The 24,895-nt window shown below is 39.4% G+C and overlaps 1 protein-coding gene across 1 annotated transcript in view; it reads right to left on the bottom strand.

The window, feature by feature from the left end:
• The window catches only part of OTUD7A (OTU deubiquitinase 7A), a 379,982-nt gene that overhangs the window by 139,956 nt on the left and 215,131 nt on the right, over positions 1-24,895 (bottom strand). Inside the window, exons 3-4 of the mRNA XM_065906684.1 lie at positions 22,540-22,634; positions 20,823-20,977 (exon numbers count right to left, since the gene is read on the bottom strand). Of these exons, the coding sequence (XP_065762756.1) occupies positions 20,823-20,973 (151 nt within the window). The 5' untranslated portion in view covers positions 20,974-20,977; positions 22,540-22,634. The remainder of the gene's footprint in view (positions 1-20,822; positions 20,978-22,539; positions 22,635-24,895) is intronic.

Below are 24,895 nucleotides of genomic sequence, written 5' to 3'. Positions count from 1 at the left end.
AGGAAAAAGGCAGTTGAAGGATGTGTTAATTAACTTGGTAAGGAAATACTTTCACAGTGTATACATATATCAATTTACCAAGCATGTACTTTAAATATCTTGTTATTTTATTTGTCAGTTAGATCTCAACAAAGCTGGAAAAAGAATTTGGTCTAACCTAAGGCCATATAAATTTTCTCTCATTCATTTTTTCTAATTTTTTTTTCAGTTTTAGGTGTTACCTTTAGGTCTATCATCCATTTTCATGTAATTTTTATATATGTATGAGGTATAGATCAAAGTGGGGTTTTTTTACATGAATATCCAATTATTTCACCATCGTTTGTTGAAAAGATTACTTTTTCTGCACTAAATTGTCTGTTTCTTTATTGGATTTCAGGAGTCAATATATGTGAGCTATTGATATTTCTTGACTCACCAATGTTTCATTGATCTATTTCTCTATATTTATGCCAATTCCACACTCATTTGATTACAAACTGTCACAATGAGTCTTAACAACAAATATGGCTAGCCTATAACTTTGTTCTAAATTTTCAAAGTTCTTTTTTAAAATTCTAGGTTCCTGCATTTCTCTTTGAATATTAAAGTAGCCTGCCAAGTTTTCCAAGAAAATGCCTGCTGAGATTTTTTTCCATTCTACTGTTTTTTAATTTAAATATTAAAAGAAAAAATTTTTATAATGTTGCATTGGTTTCTGCTGTACAACAACACAAATCAACCATAATTATACATATATCCCCTTCCTCTCTAGCCTCCCTCCCCTCCCCCATCCCATCCCTTCAGGTCATCACAGAGCACCAGACTGGGCTCCCTGTGCTACACAGCAACTTCTCACCAGCTATCCATCTTACACTTGATAGTGTACATATATGCTGATGCTACTTTCTCCATTTGTCCCACTCTCTCCCTCCCCCACTGTGTCCACAAGTCCATCCTCTGCAATTGTGTCTCCATTCCTTCCTTGCAAATAGGTTCATCAATATCATTTTTCTAGATTCCATATACATGTATTAATACACTATATTTGCTCTTCTCCCTTCACTTTGTATAACAGGCTCTAGGTTCCTGCACCTCACTAGAACTGACTTAAATTCATTCTTTCCTACGGTTGACTAATATTCCATTGTACATATGTATCACAGCTTCTTTATCCATTTGTCTGTGGACAGATGTCTAGGTTGCGTCCATGTCCTGGCTATTTTAAATAGTGCTGCTATGAACACTGGGATACATGTGTCTTTTTAAATTATGGTTTTCTTAGGGTATATGCCCAGTAGTGGGGTTGCTGGGTCATATGATAGATTTATTTCTAGTCTTTAAGGAATCTCCATACTGTACTCCATAATGGCTGTATCAGTTTACTTTGAAACCAACAGTGTAGGAGGGTTCCCTTTTCTCCACATCCTCTCAGCACTTATTGTTTGTAGATTTTTTGATGATGGCTATTCTGGTTGGTGTAAAGTGACACCTCATTGTAGTTTTGATTTGCATTTCTCTAACAATCAGTGATGTTGAGCATCTTTTCATGTGTCTATTGGCCATCTGTATGTCTTCTTCGGAGAAATGTCCATTTAGGTCTTCAATATTTTTTGATTGGGCTATTTGTTTTCCTAATATTGAGCTGTATAAGCTGCTTATTTTTTTATATATATTAATCTTTTGTCAGTTGTTTCACTTGCAACCATTTTCTCCCATTCTGAGGGTTGTCTTTTAATCTTGTTTATTGTTTTCTTTTCTATGCAAAAGCTTTTCAGTTTAATTAGGTCCCATTTATTTTTGTTTTTATTTCCATTACTCTAGGAGGTGGATCACAGAGGATCTTGCTGTGATTTATGTCAGGGAGCATATTGCCTATGTTTTCCTCTAAGAGCTTTATAGCTTTTGACCTTACATTTAAGTCTTTAATCCATTTTGAGTTTACTGTTTTGTATGGTGTTAGCAAGTGTTCTAGTTTCATTTGTTTGCATGTAGCTGTCTAGTTTTCCCAGCACCACTTACTGAAGAGGCTGTCTTTTGTCCATTGTATATTCCTTATCTTTTGTCAAAGATAAGGTGCCCATAGATGTGTAAGTTTTCTGCTGAGATTTTGAGTGGGATTGTACTGAGTTTAAGATCAATTAGGGGAGAATGAACAATATTGAGATGCCATGGATATGCAACACCTCTCATTTAGGTCTTTAATTTCTCTAAGCAATGTGTTATAGTTTCAGTATGTAAGTCTTACACACTGTTGTCAGGTTTATCCTTAATATTTCATACCTTTTGATGCTATTGAAAAAGTTATTTTTCAAAATTTCAGTTTCCAATTATTCATTGCAAATATATAGAAATGGAATTTTTATCTGTATATTAATCTCATATCCTGCAACACTGCTGAACTCACTTAATAGTTGCAATAATTTTTGCAATTCCACTGGATCTTATACATAGGTCGTTATGCCTTCTGTGACTAGAGACAACTTACTCTTCCTTTTCAATCTGGATGGTTTTTTAAATTATGTTTTGCTTGCCTACACTTGCTAGAATCTCCAGGGAAATGTTGAATATAGTGGTGAGAGTTGGTTCCTGGTCTTAGGTGGCAACCATTCTTTCTTTCACAAATATCTTGGTAGCTGGTAGCTGTAGGGCTTTTTGTTACCTTGTTTGCTTTGTAAATACTCTACATTACATTGAGAAAGTATCCTCTATACCTAGTTTTCTGAGAGTGTTTTCTTTTTTTTGGTCAGGAATGAATGTTGGATTCTGTCAAAGACTCTACATAACTATTGAGATGATCACATAGTTTTCTATATTTTGGTTTGTCAATATGGTAAATCAAATTTATTTTGAATGTTAAATTAGTTTTGCATTCTTGGAATAAAATCCACTTGGTCATGATGTATTATCCTTTTTATATATTACTGAACTAAATATGCCAAAATTTTGTTTAGAGTTTTCACATTGATTTTCATGAAGACCATCTGCTCTGGGCTGTTTGGTTTTGTATCAGGGTAATGTTGGCCTCATAGTATGAAATCCTAAGTATAGCTCTTCTTTGATTTTCTGGAAGAGTTTGTATAAAACTGCTATCATTTCTTCTATGTGTGGTAGAATTTATCAGGGAAGTATCTGTGCCTGGTGTTCTCCTTGTGTGAAGGCTTTTAACTCCAATTTAAATCACTTTAAGAGATACAGATATATCCAAATAATTTACTTTTTCTTGCATCAGCTCTGGTAGTTTGTACCTTTTATGGAATTTGTCAATTTCACATAAGTTGTAACTATTGGTTTAAACTTGCCCATAATATTCCCGTATAAAAGTTATAGTGTCTAAACAATCTGTACTGAGGCAATCTCATTCTTTATGTTGTGAATTCATCTTCACTTTCCCTGATATCTGGCTGGAGGTTTACCAGTTTTATTGGTCTCAATAAATTTACTCTTGAGTTCATTGAGTTCTTCATTGTTTTTATACATTATTTCTGTTCTGATCATTATTGTTTCATTGCTTCGGCTTACTTTGGGTTTAATTTGCTCTTCTTTTGCTAGTTTTTAACGTGGAAACTGAGGTCACTGATTTGAGACTGCTTTTTTTCTAACAAAATTAGTGATGAAGTTTCCCCTAAGTACTGCTAGTTTCTTCATTTATTTTTTTCATCCCTCATACTCCTCTTCCAATTACACATATTTCAGGCTGACTACGCTTCTTCCACAGCTCACTGACACATTTTAAATTTCTTTGATTTTACTTTTTCTGCTTCATTTTGTATAGTTTCTATTGTTATGTCTCTATGCTTATTAATCTTTGTTTTTCCATAATATTCAATCTGCTCTTAATCCCATTGAGTTAATTTCTAATCTCATGTAGTTTTCATATTTGAAAGTTTGACTTAGGTCTTTAAAAATATTTCTACATCTTTACTTAAATTTTTGAACATACAGAATACAATTTATTAACCTCTGCTGTTTTTACAACTTTTAATAACTCTTAATGTCCTGTCTGATTATCCTAACTTCTATGTTAGCTCTGGGATGGTTTTGATTGAATAATTTCTCATTATGGGTCATGCTTTCCCACATCTTTGCATTTCTGCTTTTTTTTTTTTTTGGCCATGATGGCTCTTCCCTGTATTATGTGGGCTCTCGAGTTGTGGTGCATAAGCTTAGTTTCTCTATGGCATGTGGGATCTTAGTTTCCTGAATAGCGATCAAACCCACATTCAATGGCAACCCCTGCATTGGAAGGCAAATTCTCAACTGCTGGGACACCAGGGAAGTCCCCTCTGCTAACTTTTGACTGGATGGTAGACAATGTGAATTTTAGTTTGGTGCTGGATGAATTTATATTCCAATAACTATAACTCAGCTTTGTTCTGGAATGTAGTTACATTTCTTGGAAATAATTTGATCCTTTTGGGTCTCACTTAATTGGGGCTTCCCTGGTGGCTCAGATGGTTAAAAAAAAAATACACCTGCAGTGCAGGAGAATTCCTGGTTCAGCAAGATCCCCTGGAGAAGAGAATGGCTACCCACTCCAGTATTCTGGGCTGGAGAATTCCACGGACAGCTACAGTCCATGGAGTCACAAAGATTCAGACATGACTGAGTGACTAAGATTTTCACTTTTTTCACTGGTTTGTTAGGTGTAACCAGGGCAGTTTTTACTCCATAGTTACTTGCCATTACTGAGGCAAGATCCTTCTAGAAATCACACTCAGTACCTTCCTGTTTGATCTGTTAGTACAGACACCGTTCGTGGCTCTGTGTTGGTGGTGGGCACTCTTCCCTCTAATCTTAGTTGGCTCTTTCCCCAGCTGCATGTAACTTCCTCACACACATGCTGAGTAGCAGAGGCAAACCCTTGGTTCATTGCTGGTCTTCTCCCTGTTCATCTCCTCTCTGTATTCTGATCTCCTTCACTTCCCTGACTTCCAGCTCTGACTCCTCATGATAGGGAGTTGGCCGGCCTCCATCTTGGATCCTTCTCTTCACACCACATCTGGGAAACTCTCAAGGTTGATATATCAGCTATCACAGTTAGTAGTATCTTGTATGTTTCCCATCTTTCAGGGATCACTGACCTTCAAGTCTACAGTTTAGGGCCTTATTTCTTACACATTGCTCTCTCCCTTTTTCTCAAGCATGAGGGTAAACCCATTTCCTAACCCATCTTGGCTGGAAGAAGAAGTTTACCAATGCTACTTTTAAACTACTGTTATGGAAAGCTGTATAAGCATCTAGAAATACACAGTAGATTATAATGAATTTATTTGCATCTATCACCCAGTTTTTTTAAAATTTTATTTTAATTGGAGGATAATTACAGTATTGTGAGGGTTTTAGTCATACATCAACATGAATCATCCATAGACATACTTGTATCCCCTCTCTCCCAAACTTACTCCACCACCCTCCCCAACCTGCCCCTCCAGGTCATCACAGAGCATTGGTTTTGGGTTTCCTGCATCATACATCAAACTTCCACTAGCTATCTATTTTACATATGGTAATATATGTTTCAGTGCTTTTTTTCTCAAATCATCCCACCCTCTCCTTCTTCCACTGAGTCCAAAAGTCTGTTCTTTATATCTGTGTCCCCTTTGCTGCCCTACATGTAGGATTGTCAGTACCATCTTTCTAGATTCCATATATATGCATTAATATATGATATTTGTCTTTCTCTTTCTGACTTACTTCACTCTGTGTAATAGGCTCCAGATTCATCCACCTCATTAGAACTGAGTCAAATGTGTTCCTTTTTATAGTGGAGTAATATTCCATTGTGTGTATGTACCACAACTTCTTTATCCATTCATTGGCCAATGGACATCTAAGTTACTTCCATGTCCAAGTTATTATAAACAGTGCTGCAATAAACACTGCATCACCCAGTTTTAATAAATAATCAACTTGCTAATCTTGCTTCATTTCTAATCTCACCCATTGCACTACTAACTACATCACATATTCTCTTAAGAAGTCCACTCATAAGCTGTGGAGGATGCCTCTTCAAAGCAATTCCATTTAGTCCATGTTAATAAATACAAGGGGCTGGGAGCCCTTGAAGAATGTGCCTATCAGGGGAGCGAGGTAGAACACAAAAAGGTGGGGTAGCCCAGGTGGAGATATCCTCCAGAAAGACAGCAATGGATATGGCTGGCTTTCCAGAGAGGAAGCATTTAATTTCAAGCAGCCAGTGATGGTACCTGGGGTTACAATCTTCCTTAAGGGAAAGGAAATGATGAATTTACTTAACTGATTAGCATGCCAAGTGCTCGGGGCTGGTGCACTGGGATGACCCAGAGAGATGGGATAGGGAGGGAGGTGGGAGGGGGGTTCAGGATGGGGAACACATGTAAATCCATGGCTGATTCATGTCAATGTATGGCAAAAACCACTACAATATTGTAAGGTAATTAGCCTCCAACTAATAAAAATAAATGAAAAAAAAAAAAAAAAAAAAAAAAAGAACTCACTACAGACCGTCCTACTGGCTTGTTTATTTTCACATGTATTTAAATATACTCACCCATCTAAAGAGAAAATGTTTCCTCTCAAATGGGACCAGGCCAGAGGAGATGTCTTGGAAGTCTGATCCTGGACAGGATTTTTTGGTTATTTTATTTCAAATATGTCTAATCTAATGGCAGAGCTGTACCCCTCTGAGGACAGGACAGTAGTCGGAGGAAACTGTGGTTTCATTTCAGCATTTTTACACTCACAGGTAATCCTGGCTCTGGCCAGAGGCCATCAGGCCTTCTCTCCTAATTCCCAGTCAGATTCACAGTCACCAGGCTGTTTTTTCGCTCCCCCTCAGGAATGTGGGACTTGCTCACATTAGCTCTCTAATCATACAAATTTGAAAAAAAATGAGAGCAGTGAATTTTCCTGGTAAATTAGGTGATGTGTATTTAAGATTGGGCTTCAGATCTAGCTTGACTGAAGAGAAAAGATGTTCTGGGTACATACATGTGGTGAGTCCAGCCTTTTGTTTCTTTTATTTCTCACTGTAATTAAAAGAGTGACCATTCTGGAGCCTATTTCAGTTTCCTGGGTGTTTGGTAAGTTAGGGTGGTTCTTGGAGCCACAGTATCCTGGGCTAGTCACAGCAACTGGTGGGGCTCCAGGCAGAGGGCTTTTGGGCTCCTCCCACTTTGAAATACTCCACCTGTAGCCTTGTGGGTTCGCTGTAGGTAGAACCCATGACCAGCTGTTAGGCTCAGGAGAGACTTCTACTAAACATATGCTCCCCTGAGTTGCTTCCATCTCCTCCCCCATTTCTTGGGTGTATTTTTTTTGAGCATTACTGCATTTATCCAAGTAAGCAGCTGCTGTCCCCAAATCGAAGTAATATTTTCAAAGGCCAAATGCACAGGTTAATGAAATTATCTATCAATATGACTGTCAAGTGATTGGGAGAAGCCTCTCCAAGTGCTGGATCACCATTTGCAAATTTCCAAACAAAATATATTTTAAACCTAAGGGACTCAGGATTAGAAAAGGGTATATTTTCTCATAAACGACTCCAGAAACTTTGTTAATTAAATTACCAAGTCAACTGTTAAACATACATGCATCTTAAAATATGTGCACAGCTTCCCTATGTGTATATATAATTTTGAGAATACGATTTAAATCACTTGTTACCATTTTCCTTAATTTTGCAAATTCCAAAAAGATAATGAAAAATTAGACTAGGGATATGTGAGATGTTAATTTCCAGTTAATGTTTGTTCTAAATGTAATCTGGCTTCTTTATTCAAGGATACTTTCCCCATGGATAGCAATGTAAGTGAGGCATGGGAACACTGAATGAACATCTTGGTAAAGCTGCAAGGCCTGAAACTCACAGTTATTGTGAAAATGTGAGTCGCTTTCTCTTTAAGCAGGGAATTGACATTCTTAAAAACAACTAATGTGTTTGGCCTCCCACTCGAAAATTTTTTAAACCAACTTTTAATATATGTCAAGTGACCAGACAGTGTCTGGCACATGAATGTTAGCTATTAGTTCTATTTTTTGAATAGTTTTTGTGGTCTCTTAAAGTGGTATTTTATTTGAAATGCTAATTAGTTACATAATAAAATAGGTTACTCAAACATTCCTTAAGTGACTAGTTTAAACTTTACTGAGTAGACACAGCATACAAAATGCTACTACCCTCTACAAGGACACAGTGGGTACAGGAATAAATGGTAGATGACCCAGTTTTGCAGAAAAAAATCTGGTACTTAGTGTCACAAGTGGGCTCACATGTGGTTCTGCTATGTCCTAACTGCAACTTCAAGGAATTTTCCTTACCTCAGTTTTCTTCTGTATACAGTGGGAAAGTTAAGACTTTGTTAATGTGTTTGTTGCATAGATTAATAAGACATCACATTTAAAGAACCTAGTGCCTGACATAAAACAATGCATCAAAAAAGTTAACCACTGCTGTCTATGCTACTACCCCTTTTTAAGAACTCTTTTTTAAAAAAATTATATACCTGTTTTAATTTAATCAGGAAAACTCCCTTTAGAATGATTCTTTTATTACCTTTAAAAGAAAACTGACTGGGAGAAAATAATAGCAAATGAAGAAACAGACAAAGGATTAATCTCAAAAATATACAAGCAACTCCTGAAGCTCAATTCCAGAAAAATAAATGACCCAATCAAGAAATGGGCCAAAGAACTAAACAGACATTTCTCCAAAGAAGACATACAGATGGCTAACAAACACATGAAAAGATGCTCAACATCACTCATTATCAGAGAAATGCAAATCAAAACCACAATGAGGTACCATTACACGCCAGTCAGGATGGCTGCTATCCAAAAGTCTACAAGCGATAAATGCTGGAGAGGGTGTGGAGAAAAGGGAACCCTCTTACACTGTTGGTGGGAATGCAAACTAGTACAGCCACTATGGAAAACAGTGTGGAGATTTCTTAAAAAACTGGAAATAGAACTGCCATATGACCCAGCAATACCACTTCTGGGCATACACACCGAGGAAACCAGATCTGAAAGAGACACGTGCACCCCAGTGTTCATCGCAGCACTGTTTATAATAACCAGAACATGGAAGCAACCTAGATGCCCATCAGCAGATGAATGGATAAGGAAGCTGTGGTACATATACACCATGGAATATTACTCAGCCATTAAAAAGAATTCATTTGAATCAGTTCTAATGAGATGGATGAAACTGGAGCCCATTATACAGAGTGAGGTAAGCCAGAAAGATAAAGACCAATACAGTATACTAACACATATATATGGAATTTAGAAAGATGGTAATGATAACCCTATATGCAAAACAGAAAAAGAGACACAGATGTATAGAACAGACTTTGGAACTCTGTGGGAGAAGGCGAGGGTGGGATGTTTCAAGAGAACAGCATCGAAACATGTATATTATCAAGAGTGAAACAGATCACCAGCCCAGGTTGGATGCATGAGACAAGTGCTCGGGGCTGGTGCACTGGGAAGACCCAGAGGGACTGGGTGGAGAGGGAGGTGGGAAGGGGGATCAGGATGGGGAATACATGTAAATCCATGGCTGATTCATGTCAATGTATGGCAAAAACCACTACAATATTGTAAAGTAATTAGCTTCCAACTAATAAAAATAAATGGGAAAAAAAAAGAAAACTGAAATGTAACTTACAATGTTGTGTTAATTTTAAGTATATAGCAAAGTGGTTCAGTTATACACACATACACACATATATATGTATTATATATAATTTTCTTTTTCAGATTCTTTTCCAGAGAACTTCTAATTTAATGAGGAAAAAAAGTATGTAATCAATTGTCAAAGAAGACACAACCAAATATTTGTTATAATAGAAGTCTACAAAGTTCTGAGGAATAGCAAGGAATAGCCAATTCATTCCAACTTCCTAGAAACTTCTTTCCCAGGTATCCACTCTCTTATACCTCAAATCTTTGCTCAAATTTAATTTTTTTTTAAGTTGGGCCTTCTCTGACAACACTAACTTAAAATTGTACCCAGACCTGCATCCCCTACTGCTCCCCTTTATACAGGTTTCTCAGTAGCGCTAATGACTAAAATGCCATCTAACCCAGCTGTTTATTGTCTGTCTCCATGTGCCTGAGGATTTCCATCTGGTTGTTGGTTCCTGGATCCGCAGCAGCCAGATAACACTACGGAGGGGCCAGCATGTGCCTGATGGTGGGGGAACACAGTGGGCAAAACCTGGAGTGGTCCCTTCTATCATGGAGCTTGTGGTCTAATTTGGAAGAGGAGTAGAATCAAGAATGAGATGAGTGTGTGGGGAGTAGTGCACAGCATGAGACATGAGTTTAAACAAAACCACAGAGGTGGATGGTGTCTGGGGAGAAGGATGGTGAAGGGATGCAGTGGGAGATAAGGTGAAAGGAATGGAGCAGAACTGGACTCCGAAGGGACTTGAGTGCCCTGTGGAGAAGTTTATTCTGCAGGCAGAAGGGATATCAGAGGAATCTGGTGAACAAAGTCATCCACCCTGACCTTTGTTTCAGAGGGATCACTTGACCTACAAGCAAAGGGCAGACCTAAGGGAAGCTAGCAGCCAGGTAAGGACACACCCGTTGACCTGGAGACTGATTGGTGTCAACTTCCTCTCCGTTGTATGCCAGATTTCTATCAGCCTCTGCTACTCTTTCCTTCTGTTGTACTGTGATTCCCATTTGAATGCAGAGTTCCAAGAAGAGCAAGGAGAGGTAAGAAAACCTTCCTAAGTGATCAGTGCAAAGAAATAGAGGAAAATAAATGAATGCGAAAGACTAAGAGATCTTTTCAAGGAAATTAGAGATACCAAGGGAACATTTCATGCAAAGATGGGCACAGAAAAGACAGAAATAGTATGGACCTAACAGAAGCGGAAGATATTAAGAAGAGGTGGCAAGAATACACAGAAGAACTACACAAAAGAGATATTCATGACCCAGATAACCACGATGGTGTGATCACTCACCTAGAGCCAGACATCCTGGAGTGCGAGGTCAAGTGAGCCTTAGGAGGCATCACTATGAACAAAGCTAGTGGAGGTGACAGAATTCCAGTTGAGCTATTTCAAATCATAAAAGACAATGTTGTGAAAGTGCTGTGCTCAATATGCCAGCAAGTCTGGAAAACTCAGCAGTTGCCGTAAGACTGGAAAAGGTAAGTTTTCATTTCAATCTCAAAGAAAGGCAATGCCAAAGAATGTTCAAGCTACCACACAGTTGCACTTGTCTCACATGTTAGCAAAGTGATGCTCAAAATTCTCCAAGCCAGGTTTCAACAGTACATGAACCAAGAACTTCTAGATGTTCAAGCTGGCCTTAGAAAAGGCAGAGGAACAAGAGATCAAATTGCCAACATCCTCTGGATCACAGAAAAAGCGAGAGAATTCCAGAAAAATATCTACTTCTGCTTCATTGGCTACACTAAAACCTTTGACTGTGAGGATCACAACAAACTGTGGAAAATCCTTCAAGAGATGGGAATACCAGACCACCTTACCTGCTTCCTGTAAAAAATCCATATAAATATGTATGCAGATCAAGAAGCAACAGTTTTAACTGGACATGGAACAGACTGGTTCCAAATTGGGAAAGGAGTATATCGAGGCTGTATATTGTCACCTTGCTTATTTAACTTATACACAGAGTACATCATGTGAAATGCTGGGCTGGATGAAGCACAAGCTGAAATCAAGGTTGCCAGGAGAAATATCAATAACCTCAGACATGCAGATGACACCACCCTTATGGCAGAAAGTAAAGAAGAACTGAAGGGGCTCTTAATAAAAGTGAAAGAAGAGATTGAAAAGCTGGCTTAAAACTCAACATTCAAAAAATGAAGATCATGGCATCTAGTTTCATCACTTCATGGCAAATAGATGGGGAAAAAATGGAGACAGTGACAGGCTTTATTTTTGGGGGTTTCAAAATCACTGCAGATGGTGACTGCAGCCATGTAATTAAAAGATGCTTGCTCCATGGAAGAAAAGCTATGACTAACCTAGACAGCATATTCAAAAGCAGAGACATTACTTTGCTGACGAAATTCCATATAGTCATAGCTATGGTTTTTCCAGTAGTCATGTATGGATGTGAGAGATGGACCATAAAGAAAGCTGAGCATGGAAGAATTATGCTTTAGAATGGTGACACTGGAGAAGACTTTTGGGAGTCCCTTGAACTGCAAAGAGATCAAACCAGTCCATCCTAAAGGAAATCAGTCCTGAATATTCATTGGAAGGACTGATGCTGAAGCTCCAATACTTTAGCCACTGATGTGAAGAACTGACTCACTGGAAAAGACCCTGATGCCTAGAAAGATCAAAGGCAGGAGCAGAAGGGGACGACAGAGGATGAGATGGTTGGATGGCATCCCTGACTTGATGGACGTGAGTTCGAGCAAGCTCTGGGAGTTGTTAATGGACCGGGAAGCCTGGTGTGCTACAGTCCATGGGGTCGCAAAGAGTCGGACACAACTGAGTGACTGAAATGAACTGAACTGCTACTGTTTCCCTCTGTCATTCTGTGATCCCCATTTTTGTACGTTTTTAAGTTTTCTTAAGAGATTGTATTTTATTTTTAATTGGAGGATAATTATAATATCGTGATGATTTCTGTCATACATCAACATGAATCAGCCACAAACATACACATGTCCCCTCCTCTTAAACCTCCCTACTACCTCCCTCCCCATCCCACCCCTCTAGGTTGTCACAGAACATCAGCTTTGGATTCCCTGCATCATACAGCAAATATCCGTGGCTATCTATTTTACATATGGTAATGTATATGTCTCAGTGCTACTCTCTTGAGTCTTCCTACCCTCTTTCCCCACCATGGTGACCAAAAGTCTGTTCTTTATGTCTGTGTCTCCTTTGTTGCCCTGCAAACAGGATCATCAGTACCATCTTTCTAGATTCCATATATATGCATTAATATACAATATTTGTCTTTTCTTTCTGACTTATTTCACTCTGTATAACAGGCTCTTAGTTCATCAATCTCATTAGAACTGTGTTCAAACGTATTCTTTTTTATATCTGAGTAATATTCCATGAACTTTTTATTTTGAAATAAATTAATTAATTAAAAACACACAAATAGTTGGCTTTCTTTCACTTACTCTTTTTAAAAATTGAAGTGTAGTTGATTTACAAGGTTTTTTGAGCTTCAGGTGTACAGCAAAGTGATTGAGCTATACATAGATACATAGTACGTATTTATATATACATTCTTTTTCAAATTCTTTCCCCTTATAGGTTATTATAAAATACTGAGTAGAGTTCCCTCTGCAATACAGTAGGTCCTTGTTGGTTATCTATTTTATATTAATACACAGTAGTACGTATCTGCTAATGCAAAACTTCTAAATGATCCTTCTCTGACTTTCCCCTTTGGTAATCATAAGTTTGTTTTCTGTCTGTGGGTCTGTTTCTGTTTTCTAAATAAGTTAAATTTTATCACTTTTTTTAGATTCCACATAAAAGTGATATCATATGATATTTGTCTTTCTCTGTCTGACTTATTCCACTCAGTATGATAATCTCTATGTCCATTTATGTTGTTGCAAATTTTTCATTATTTCATTTTTTTTACATGAAAATCTGAGTAATATTCTATTGTTTATATACACCATGCCTTCTTTATTCATTCCTCTGTTGATGGACTTTTAAGTCATTTCCATGTGCTGTGTGTACTTGGTCGCTCAGTCGTGTCCAACACTTTGCAACCCCATGGTCTGCAGCCACCAGGTTCCTCTGTCCATGGGGATTCTCTAGGCGAGAATACTGGAGTGGGTTGCCATGCCCTCCTCTAAGGGATCTTCCCAACCAAGGGGTTAAACCAGGTCTCTTGCATTGCAGGCAGATTCTTTACCATCTGAGCCATCAGGGAGGCTGATGAATACTGGAGTGGGTAACACTCCTTTTCCAGGGGATCTTCCCAACCCGGGAATCAAACCAGGGTCTCCTGCATTACAGGCGGGTTCTTTACCAGCTGAGCTATCACGGAAGCCCAAGTTGCCTAGTCACTTCCATAAAAACATACAAATAGTTTAAAAAGTACTACAGAGAAGGCCCGTGTACCTTTCACCCAGCTTCTGCCATCACTGAAAAGTTTTTACCCTTAGAAACGTCTGAGACCTCACAATGAAAATAGTTTGTCCTTTGAAACATTGACTTTTAGAAAATTCTTGATCCAAATAATTGACAACTTAAAGAACCCACCATGTACAGGGAACCTTGGGCTTCCCACTTGTAAAAACAGAAGATAGTTTGCAAGGTATATGATGGAAGGACACTCCATGTATCTCTCCTACTGAAATCACCTTTTTGCCTAGACAGCATGCTGCAGCAGCTAGTGAGGATCCAAAGAAGTAAATGTAAGCAGGCAGACTGAGGAAGAAAACCACAGAACTGGTGGTGAGTTTATCACTTTTTATTTCTAGTCTCCCTGATGTGAACTCATGTAGCCCAGAACCCAGAAGTGGGCATTGGCTCCAAGGGAAGACTTCTACTCTGGCTCAATAAGTAAGAAGGGGTATCCAATATTCAGAAAGAGTGTAGAAACCTCTTATTTATCTTTTTTTTAAACAGTTTTTTCCCCCTCATTTCTTTTGTGTCCTAGACCTCAAGAAATCCTGTGGAACAATGAGAGATGGCAAGAAATCAGAATAGAAAGGCAGGGAACCTTCCTCTCCCATCAGAAGAGCTGTGGATCCCAGTGGGCATGGTGAGCCCCACTGCTGTTACTCTCCCTCTGGCTTCTGCTCAGCTCTGAGATGGGTACAGTCAAATCAAATGTGTAAGAGTGTGGGGCAAACAGAGCTTCAGGGTGCTAGATGTTGGGCTGCAGAGCAGAGTCCCAGGGACCCAGAACTATCAAGGCAATTATGATATGGCAGGGGCTTAGGAAAGCAACCCCTTAAAGTTGTTGATGAATTCTTGAGCTGTATGTGTATGGATCTGACCCTAAGTATATTCCAGGGACCTGGAGCAGTAAAATATGGGGCAAACGATTGCCTAAGTCCCAGATTTGCCACTAGGTGTACACCAGACAGATCCAATAGCACTTCTCAAAGACTCAACATTGAAACCACAATCTACAGAAGTCTTGGGAAACTGAGGACTTGTGTTTTGAACCCTACTGGGTTAATTATCTCCTAAAACAAAATCTGAAAGATTTCAAATCCTGGAAGATGCCACTGTAAAAGTGCTGCACTCAATATGCTAACAAATTTGGAAAACTCAGTAGTGGCCACAGGACGGGAAAAGGTCAGTTTTCATTCCAACCCCAAAGAAAGGCAATGCCAAAGAATGCTCAAATTACCACACAATTGCACTCATCTCACACACTAATAAAGTAATGCTTAAAATTCTCCAAGCCAGGCTTCAGAAATACGTGAACCGTGAACATCCAGATGTTCAAGCTGGTTTTAGAAAAGGCAGAAGAGCCAGAGATCAAATTGCCAACATCTGCTGGATCATCAAAAAAGCAAGAGAGTTCCAGAAAAACATCTATTTCTGCTTTCTTGACTATGCCAAAGCCTTTGACTGTGTGGATCACAATAAACTGTGGGAAATTCTGAAAGAGATGGGAATACCAGACCACCTGACCTGCCTCTTGAGAAACCTGTATGCAGGTCAGAAAGCAATGTTAGAACTGGACATGGAACAACAGACTGGTAAATAGGAAAAGGAGTACGTCAAGGCTATATATTGTCACCCTGCTTATTTAACTTATATGCAGAGTATGTCATGAGAAATGCTGGGCTGGAGGAAGCACAGGCTGGAATCAAGATTGCCAGGAGAAATATAAATAACCTCAGACATGCAGATGACACCACCCTTATGGCATAAAGTGAAGAACAACTAAAGAGGCTCTTGATGAAAGTGAAAGAGGAGAGTGAAAAAGTTGGCTTAAGGCTCAACATTCAGAAAACTAAGATCATGGCATCTGGTCCCATCACTTCATGGCAAATAGATGGGGAAACAGTGGAAACAGTGTCAGACTTTATTTTTGGGGGCTCCAAAATCACTGCAGATGGTGACTGCAGCCATGAAATTAAAAGACGCTTATTCCTTGGAAGGAAAGTTAGGACCAACCTAGATAGCATATTAAAAAGCAGAGGCATTACTTTGCCAACAAAGGTCCATCTAGTCAAGGCTATGGTTTTTCCTGTTGTCATGTATGGATGTGAGAGTTGGATTATAAAGAAAGCTGAGTGCCAAAGAATTGATGCTTTTGAACTGTGGTGTTGGAGAAGACTCTTGAGAGTCCCTTGGACTGCAAGGAGATCCAACCAGTCCATCCTAAAGGAGATCAGTCCTGGGTGTTCATTGGAAGGACTGATGTTGCAGCTGAAACTCCAATATTTTGGCCACCTGATGCAAAGAGTTGACTCATTTGAAAAGACCCTGATGCTGAGAAAGATTGAGGGCAGGAGGAGAAGGGGATGACAGAGGATGAGATGGTTGGATGGCATCACCGACTTGATGGACATGGGTCTGGGTAAACTCCGGGAGTTGGTGATGGACAGGGAGGCCTGGTGTGCTGCGGTTCATGGGGTTGCAAAGAGTCGGACACGGCTGAGCGACTGAACTGAACTGAAAACAAAATCTGCTATAAGATTCAAATCATATCTGTTATAAGATTCAAAAAACAACTTAAGTCTTAAAACATAATATTCAAAATGTCTAGGATACAATCCAAATTTATTCACCATAACAAAAAACCAGGGAAATATCAATAGCAATGCTGGGATGCCACAGATATTGGAATTATTTGACTAAGACTTTAAAGCAGTGATTATATTTTCCTACAAGTAAGACAGAACAAATATTCTTGAAAAATACAGAAAGCCTCAGCAAAGAAACAGAAGGCATAAAGAAGAATCAAGTGGAAAGGTTAGAAATGAAAAAATTCAACAACTAACATAAAAAATCATTGGTTGGGCTCAGTAACAGGATGGAGATGACAGAGGATTCAGTAATTTTATAAGTAGATCAACAGAAGTGAATAACTAACAGAGAAAATAGCAGAAAAGAAAATGATTAGAATTGTAGGAATATGTAGGACAGTTACAAAAGGTTTAACCTTTATATCATTGAAGTCCCATTAGGAGATGAGAAAAATGTACAGTAGAAAATCTTTGAAGAAATAATAGCTGAAAGGTTCATTTGCTATTAGAAGACAATCAATGTAATACATTATATTAGCAGTTTAAAGAAGAGAAACAACTCAATCATATCAATTGATGTAGAAAATGCATTTGGAAAAAAAAAAAACTGTTCGTAATAAAACTCTCAGCAAACTAGGAACAGAAAGGTATTTTCTTCACCTGACAAAGAACATCAACCAAACCCATTCTGCATAATGGTGAAAGATGGAAAGCTTTCTCCCTAAGATCAAAAACAGGGCAAGGATGTTCCCTTTCATCACTCTTATTCAACATTTTACCGGAGGTTTTAGCTAGTGCAATAAATAGGAATAAGTGAAGAATAAGTCAAGAAAAATAAATAAAAAGCATACATTGGAAAGGAAACAACATAATTGCAGAAATAGAAACTTTTAAGGAACAGACACACACACACACACTTGAACAAATAACTGAGTGTAGTGTAACTGTAGGATATAAGAACAACATGCAAAAATCAATTATATCTTTACATACTAGCAATGAACAATTAGAAAATGAACTTAAACCGTATATAGAAGTTCAATCCCTCCCCAAAGATATATCTTACAAAATATGTATAGGATATAATATGCTAAAAACTATAAACTTCATGAAATAACTCAAACAAGCCCTAAATAAATGGGAAATATGGCTGCAACATCTTCATGGATTTGAAGACATAACATAGTTGGCAATGATTTATAGATTTACCATAATTCCAATAAAAATTTCAGCAGGAAATTTTATAGATAGAGGTAACCTAATCCTCAAGTTTAGAGGGAAAGGCAAAAATACAGGCTATTTTTAACACTTTTGAAAAAGAAGAACAAAGCTGAAAGAATCATGCTGATTTTAAGATTTGCTACAAAGCTATAGTAATCAAGACAGTATAGCATTGGCAAAAGAATGGACATATTGATCAATAAAACTGAATTGATATCAGTAGTCTCCTATAGACACACTTTGTTTGTAACAACTATGTAAATGCAATTCAAAGGAGGAAGGATAATCTTCAAAAAATGGTTTGAACAACTGGTCATCTATATGCATAAAAATGAAGCTTGCTCTAAATCTCACATGTTATACAAAAATCAGCCCCAAATGAGTCAGACATCACAACTTTTGAGTTGACACAGGAGAAAATCTTCATGGCCTGGTTATGCAAAGGTTCTTAGATGCGTCACCCAAAGCATAATCCATAAAAGAAAAAAATGATAAATTGGATTCCAGCAAAATTAAAAACTTCTGCTCTGCCAAGAGCACTGCTAAGAGAGTGAAAAGTCAAGCACAGACTGGGAGAAAATATTTACAAATCACGTATCTGACAAAGGATTTATGCTCAGAATATATAATGAACTTCAAAACTCAACTGTAAAAAAACAGCAATCTAATTTTGCTGAGAAACTGGGAAAAGGCTTGAACAGATATTTCACCAGGGAGAATAATACACCAATGGAAAATAGCATGAAAACAATTCAGCATCAGTAGTCACTAGGGAAATGAAAACTAAAATAATGAGGAATGACATTCTAAACCTATAATGGCTAAAATTTTTTTGAAAAGCCAATTGTGATGAGGATATAGAGTAGTTAGAACTCCCACATGTTTCTGGTAGAACACTAAATGGTACTGCACTCTGGAAAACAGTTTGGCAATTTCTTTTAAACATACACTTACCATTTGAAATAGCAATCCCTCCGTGGTGTATACCCTAGAAAAATTAAAACTGTTCACAAAACCCCTGTCCTGAAATGTATCGCAGTTCTAGTCAAAACAGCAAAAAACTGGAGACTACTGAATGCCTCCCACAGTTGAGTGGCTAAACAGTCCATGGTCCATCTCTACAATGGGTATCACTCAGCAAAGCAAAGGAACAATCTATAGACAAGCACATCAGCTCAGATGAATCTCAGAATAGTGATGAGTGAAAAGCATCTCATTTGAAAAGGTTAGGTTCTTTGTATATGTATATGATGTATATGACTTTGTATATGTATATGATGTATATGACTCCATGTATATGATATTCTTGAAATAGACAAAACCAAAGTGATAAAAAATGGAACGGGGGTTGCCAGTGGCCAGGGCTGGGGAAGGCATGGCCGTAAGAGAGCAGGAGGGGTTCTTGGGAGTGATAAGACAGTTCTGTGCTCTGAGAGAGGTAGTAATAACATAAATCTACACACGTGTTCAAATTCTTAGAACTCTACACAAAAAGTTATTTTCTTGCACTTTCCCTTAAAAAATAAAATTAAAGAAAAAAACCTAAAAGCTCTTGCTTCTAGTTGAAGACTAACCACATATCAATGGTAAGGTCAGTACTAGCTGCAAAGAGGGCAACAGCAGACAAGACCTTCATCTGTTACTGTTTGAGCATCTCTAAATGGTGGTTACCCCACCCACCAAGCATTTACATCTCAACTTCTAATGTTCACGATCGCCCTAGAAGGTGGGTTAGGCTCAATGTATAGACAAAAACTGAGGCTTAAGGGAAATAAAATAATCTTCCCTACATCTTGTAGCCAGTAAATGTTGAGTCTGGACTTATCCCAGCCCTTGTTGCCAATCTCATTGTAAATCTACTTCCCTACTTCCTCACTAAAATTAAAAAAAGCAGTGAAAAGCTATCAGGGAAACACTAGAATAGCACTTTGATTCATATACATCACATATATTCTCTAAGCATATTTCATTCTAAACTCCAAGAATGTTTGAAATTCTGGGAGGTTCAGGGAAATTTAAAAATGACTCCCATTTTATTAGAATCCTCCAATAGGGAGGTATTAATTTTCAACAGGATAGAGTAGTTACCTCCAACCATTCAAATGTACAGTGAGTCATATCTTTCCTTAAGTGAATTAAGGAATCATTGTGACTTACACTATTTGGCCAAGTATTTGCTAATTTCACAAGGAGGAATTTATATATTTGGGGCAAAGAGTAATTGTTTAAAACTCCTCTTTCACACACATGACTCTCCTGAGAGGCTGTAATCGGTTCTTCCCACTTCTTTTTACTCCACCACAAAAAAAAAAAAAAAAAAAAATTGTAAAAATGCGCAAAATAAATCCATTTTAGAGACTGAAACTAAATATTACTTTTATTTCATTATAGTTATAGCTGAATAAATATCTCAAAACATTCTAAATATAGACTAAGCACATTTTTCATGTAGTGAATGATATCCACTCTAAAAGCTTGAGGATGAATTTTCCTTCTTGCTTGTGAATCATTTTCAACTATTATGTTGAGTATTAGGTGTTTTTTTCACCAAAAACCTTGGCCTGAATTATTTTTGTCTCAGCTAAGACACTGATAAGAAGCTAAGGTCTTCAATAAAAGTGTTTCTCTTTAATGGTTTCTAATTTCTGCTTTACTGAATATATTTTCTTTAAAAAACAGACATTGATAGATTTTGACTCAATATCTAGAAGCTTTAATGCAAAGTAAAACCTAGTGAATGCCTTTTACTATAGAGAGTTGGGTGATCTATTCAGTTCCCCAAAGAAAGTCAAGAGTAACAAAAGGAATTCCATCATCCACACCCTCTTTGACTTTTTAAGGAGTCCAAGTACCACCCTTGTCAGGTAAGAGAAAACTTATCTTCTGTCACTGAGCTGGGGGCAGTTATGGCCAACAGGGTGGTCTGGGGGACCTGGAGGAGGCCTACCTTCCAGCAGGTCTCTGGCCAGACCAGGTTCTGCCCCCGTGGACCGAACAAAGTCTGACAGGACTGCGTCCATATCAAGAGTCATAGGATCGTGTAGGAGGGCCGCCCAACACTCAGCCGAGGTGGGGTTTGGAAGCAGGCTAGAAACCATCCATCTGCAGGAGAGAACAGAGAGACAAACGTGATGGAAAGAAGAAACCAGTTCTGCTTGGTGTGACACATATCTGAGCCAGTGTGGGACAATGCCTGATTATTTGTGTGCAACAGTAAATAATAAAAGTCAGATTCAAATGTCATTCCCTTTGTAGGTGCCATAGGAGAGAGGGGCCATTCCCAACTCAATCTTCCTACCGTGAGTGCATGTTTAGTTGCTCAGTCATGTACAATTCTTTGAGACCACATGGACTGTGGCCCACTAGGCTCCTCTGTCCATAGGATTTTCCAGGCAATAATACTGAATTGGTTGTCTTTTCCTACTTCAGGGGAATCTTCTCAACTCAGGGGTCAAACCCACATCTCCTGTATCTCCTGTACTGGCAGGCAGATTCTCTACCTCTGAGCTGTTGGTGAAGTCCACTTCCCATCTCAGATTATGTCAATTTCAGTGATAACCAATTGAAAAGAAGATAAACTTGATTGTTCTAAAATAATCAAACACTTAATGAATCTTAGAGAGATTCATTTAGAGCTGTTGACACTTGCACGAATGTAATTGTGTTGCTGCTATATACTACCTACACCTTAAACAGTAACCCATCTCCACGTGCACCTCAGTCCTCACTTGGCTCTTAGGAAATATACCACATCAATCCCGAGTCGACAGAAATACTATGCTTGCCGAAGAGGATAAATCTTTTGCCATTTTTCCAAGACTTGTCATGCTCACAAGAACAATCAATAAAATTCATAAAGATTTCAGATTTCCTAATAGAATAATCCCAATTAGAGGAATAAAATGTCACCCTGTAGCTTGATCACAGGCTAACTGCACCAAGCAGTTGCTAGGGAGAAACAAATAGCACAGAGCATGTGAGGGTAACTCCCACCAGTAAACTGGTAACACGGTCATGCCTGATAAAGCACAAATGCACCCTCTGTCTCCATCAAGAAGGGGTTGGCAAATTACAGTCCACTACTTTGTGAACAATGTTTTATTGGAACCAGCCCTGCCCACTCCCTGTTGTACTATCTGTGGTCATTTCTGCATGTGGCTGAGTCAAGCAGTGAAAACAGAAACTGTAAGATCCATGGAACCAAACATATTTACTATCTGGACCTTCACAGAAACTTTGCTAAGTATAAATGATGGAAAATATCATCCTAGTGAGCATCTAATTAATTTTGCAAGCCATAGGGGTGAGTTTAAACCCCATGCCACTGATGAGAATCCCCCGTTTCTTTTTCACTTGGGTGGGTTCTGCTTGAGCGCTAGGTCTGTGCCGACTACTGCTGCTTTAGAGCCAGAACTGCTGGCCTAATCCCAACCTCAGCTCGGCCCCTCTGATAAGAGGTGACACACCTTTCTGAGTCCACCTGAGCATCTGTAAGACTTGGGGAAGTAAGCTCATTGAAGGTGCCAGGCCCTGAGGATGGAGGAACAAGACAGTGGTGTCTGTGACGTCAGACTACTCACTGTCCCTACACCAGCTTGCGCATGGCTCTGACTGGGGTGTGATTTTTGGGTTGGTGTGGCTTGGAAATAAGAAAATGATTTGACCTAATGTATATGGTTCCAATTAGGAGATTGCTGTCTTCCTTCTCTCCATGTACCGGGGCCTCGGCCAGGAGAGCTACTTCTTTGGTCACTTCCACCTGGAGGATAAAGCAGAAGATAAGAGCGTGTTACTCTCCTGACTATCAGACAGAGGCTGAGGCTTTGCTTCGTGTCATAGGAGGCACACCTGGGGCTCGGCCAATTGTCTAAATCAAGCCCGTTTTCTCCTTGGGCACCTGCCTACCAGGCGGCCATCACCTCCCAAACATGGGGGCTTCTGCAAGGTGGGTAGTGTATCAAATTTCCTCTTTGTAACCAGTACTTATATTTCAGAGTGTATCCTTTCCCCATTTCAGACCTGTTTTCAACCTTAATAGTAAGTACCCCATTAATACATTGAATCTTGCATATTTTTAATTACTATAACACATATATAACACGAAATCATCATTTTAACAATTTAAGAGTGCATTTCAGTGACATTAAATACATTCTACATTATTATGCACCCATCATCACCACCATCACCTCCGGGACTTTTTCATGTTCTCCAATGGAAACTCTGCCCCATTAAATGTTAACTCCCTCCCCTCTCCCCCAGCCCCTGGAAACCATCGTTCTACTTTGTTTCTAAATTTGACAGTTCCAGGAGCCTCTTATCAACAAATCACATAATATTTGTCCCCTGCTGACTGGTTTATTTTGCTCAGCATGGTGCCTTCCAAGGTGCATGTGTGTTGTAGCAAGTGTTGGGATTTCCTTCCATTTTAAGGCTCATCTTAGTTGGGGATGCTGTCACAAAATGCTACAGATTGGATGGCTCAAACAAAGGACATAGGTTTCTCATAGTTCTGGAGGCTGGCAAGTCTGAGATCAAGGTGCTGGCAGATCTGGCATCTGGTGAGAGCCCACATTCTGGTTGCAGATGCCACCTTCTCCCTGGGTCCTCATGTGGCAAGGACACAAATAGCATCATGGGGACTCCATCCTCACAATCTCATCTAAACCCAATTACCTCCCGCTAGTTCCACCTCCTAATACCATCACAGTGGGGGGTTAGGGCTTCAACACATGAATTTTGGGAGGATATACCATGTGGCCACAACAAGGCTGAATAACATTCCACTGTATGGAGAGACCATACCTTGTGTAGCCATTCATCCATGGCCAGACACTTAGTTGTGTCCACCTTTTGGCCACTGTGTGTAACTCAGCTTATATCCTTTCTACACTGACACCAGGTCCCTGTGCTGAGACTGGCACTGGCTCTCACCAGTGCTGTGATGAAGATTCATGCCACACCTCCTGCTCTGTGCCTTGTCCTCTGCAAGGACAGAAACTAAAAGGTGGACTTCAAAAGAGCTTTTCGCCACATTCAAGTATAAACTTTGGTGCTGCAAGAGGTTAATGTGCATATCCCCTTTAAGACTTCTTTCTTTTAATAAAAAATTATCAATTATTTATTTTTGGCTATGCTGGGTCTTTGCTATTGGATGTGGGCTTTCTCTAGCTGCAGTGAGTGGGGGCTACTCTCTAGTGGCAGTGCATAGGTGTCTCCTGGTAGTGTCTTCTCTTGTTGTAGAGCATGGGCTTTAGGGCAAGTAGGCTTCAGAAGTTGCAGCATGGCCTTGGAATCTTCCTTGACCAAGGACTGAATCCGTGTCCCCTGCATTAACAGGCAGATTCTAAACCACTGGACTACCAGGGAAATCCAAGACTTATTTCTTAAATCTAATGCCCCACCACACTGAGGCCCCACATTCAAGCACTGTGAAGACACAGGAGCAGCCAGGTCAATGGGGACATGGGCTCTCAGCCATTTTGGCCCTCCTTACCCCTGCCCCCTCATGCCAGTCCTCCAGAGAGCACTGCTGGGCCCCATGACCCACCCTTCATGGCCAAGGCACCCCTCACCTGTCCTAACCCCGTGAGGACCAGGGAAGCCATGTCCAGGCTCTGCATCTTGGCCCCTGGACAGAACTTCTCTGAGGGTCTTGCCTACTGTCCTGGGGACAGGGGCATGTCAAGCTCTTTCCACTGTGGCTTTAATCTTAGGAGAGGCAGTGCAGTCCAGGGATGAGGCTTAGCCCTGGAATCAGTCTCCCTCGGTGCCAAAATAGCCCCATCACCACTCCTGTGAGGCCTCAGGTATACTGTTTCAGTTTTCTAATTGGTGGATCAGGATCATAACAGTACCCCTTAGCTGGTCTACAGTCTGAAGGAGTCAGTGCACGGAACACACTGGCCCACAGGGCATGCTCAGTAAGTGCGAGCTATTATCCAACCTGTGATGATGAGGACCACCCTCGCCTGCCCAGGCCTCCACTGAGGACCAGAACTGCCGCCTCTGGAAGCACTG

This window comes from Muntiacus reevesi, chromosome 15, assembly GCF_963930625.1.
Source record: "Muntiacus reevesi chromosome 15, mMunRee1.1, whole genome shotgun sequence".
Classification (NCBI taxonomy): domain Eukaryota; kingdom Metazoa; phylum Chordata; class Mammalia; order Artiodactyla; family Cervidae; genus Muntiacus; species Muntiacus reevesi.
This window is presented reverse-complemented; position numbering and strand designations above follow the sequence as displayed.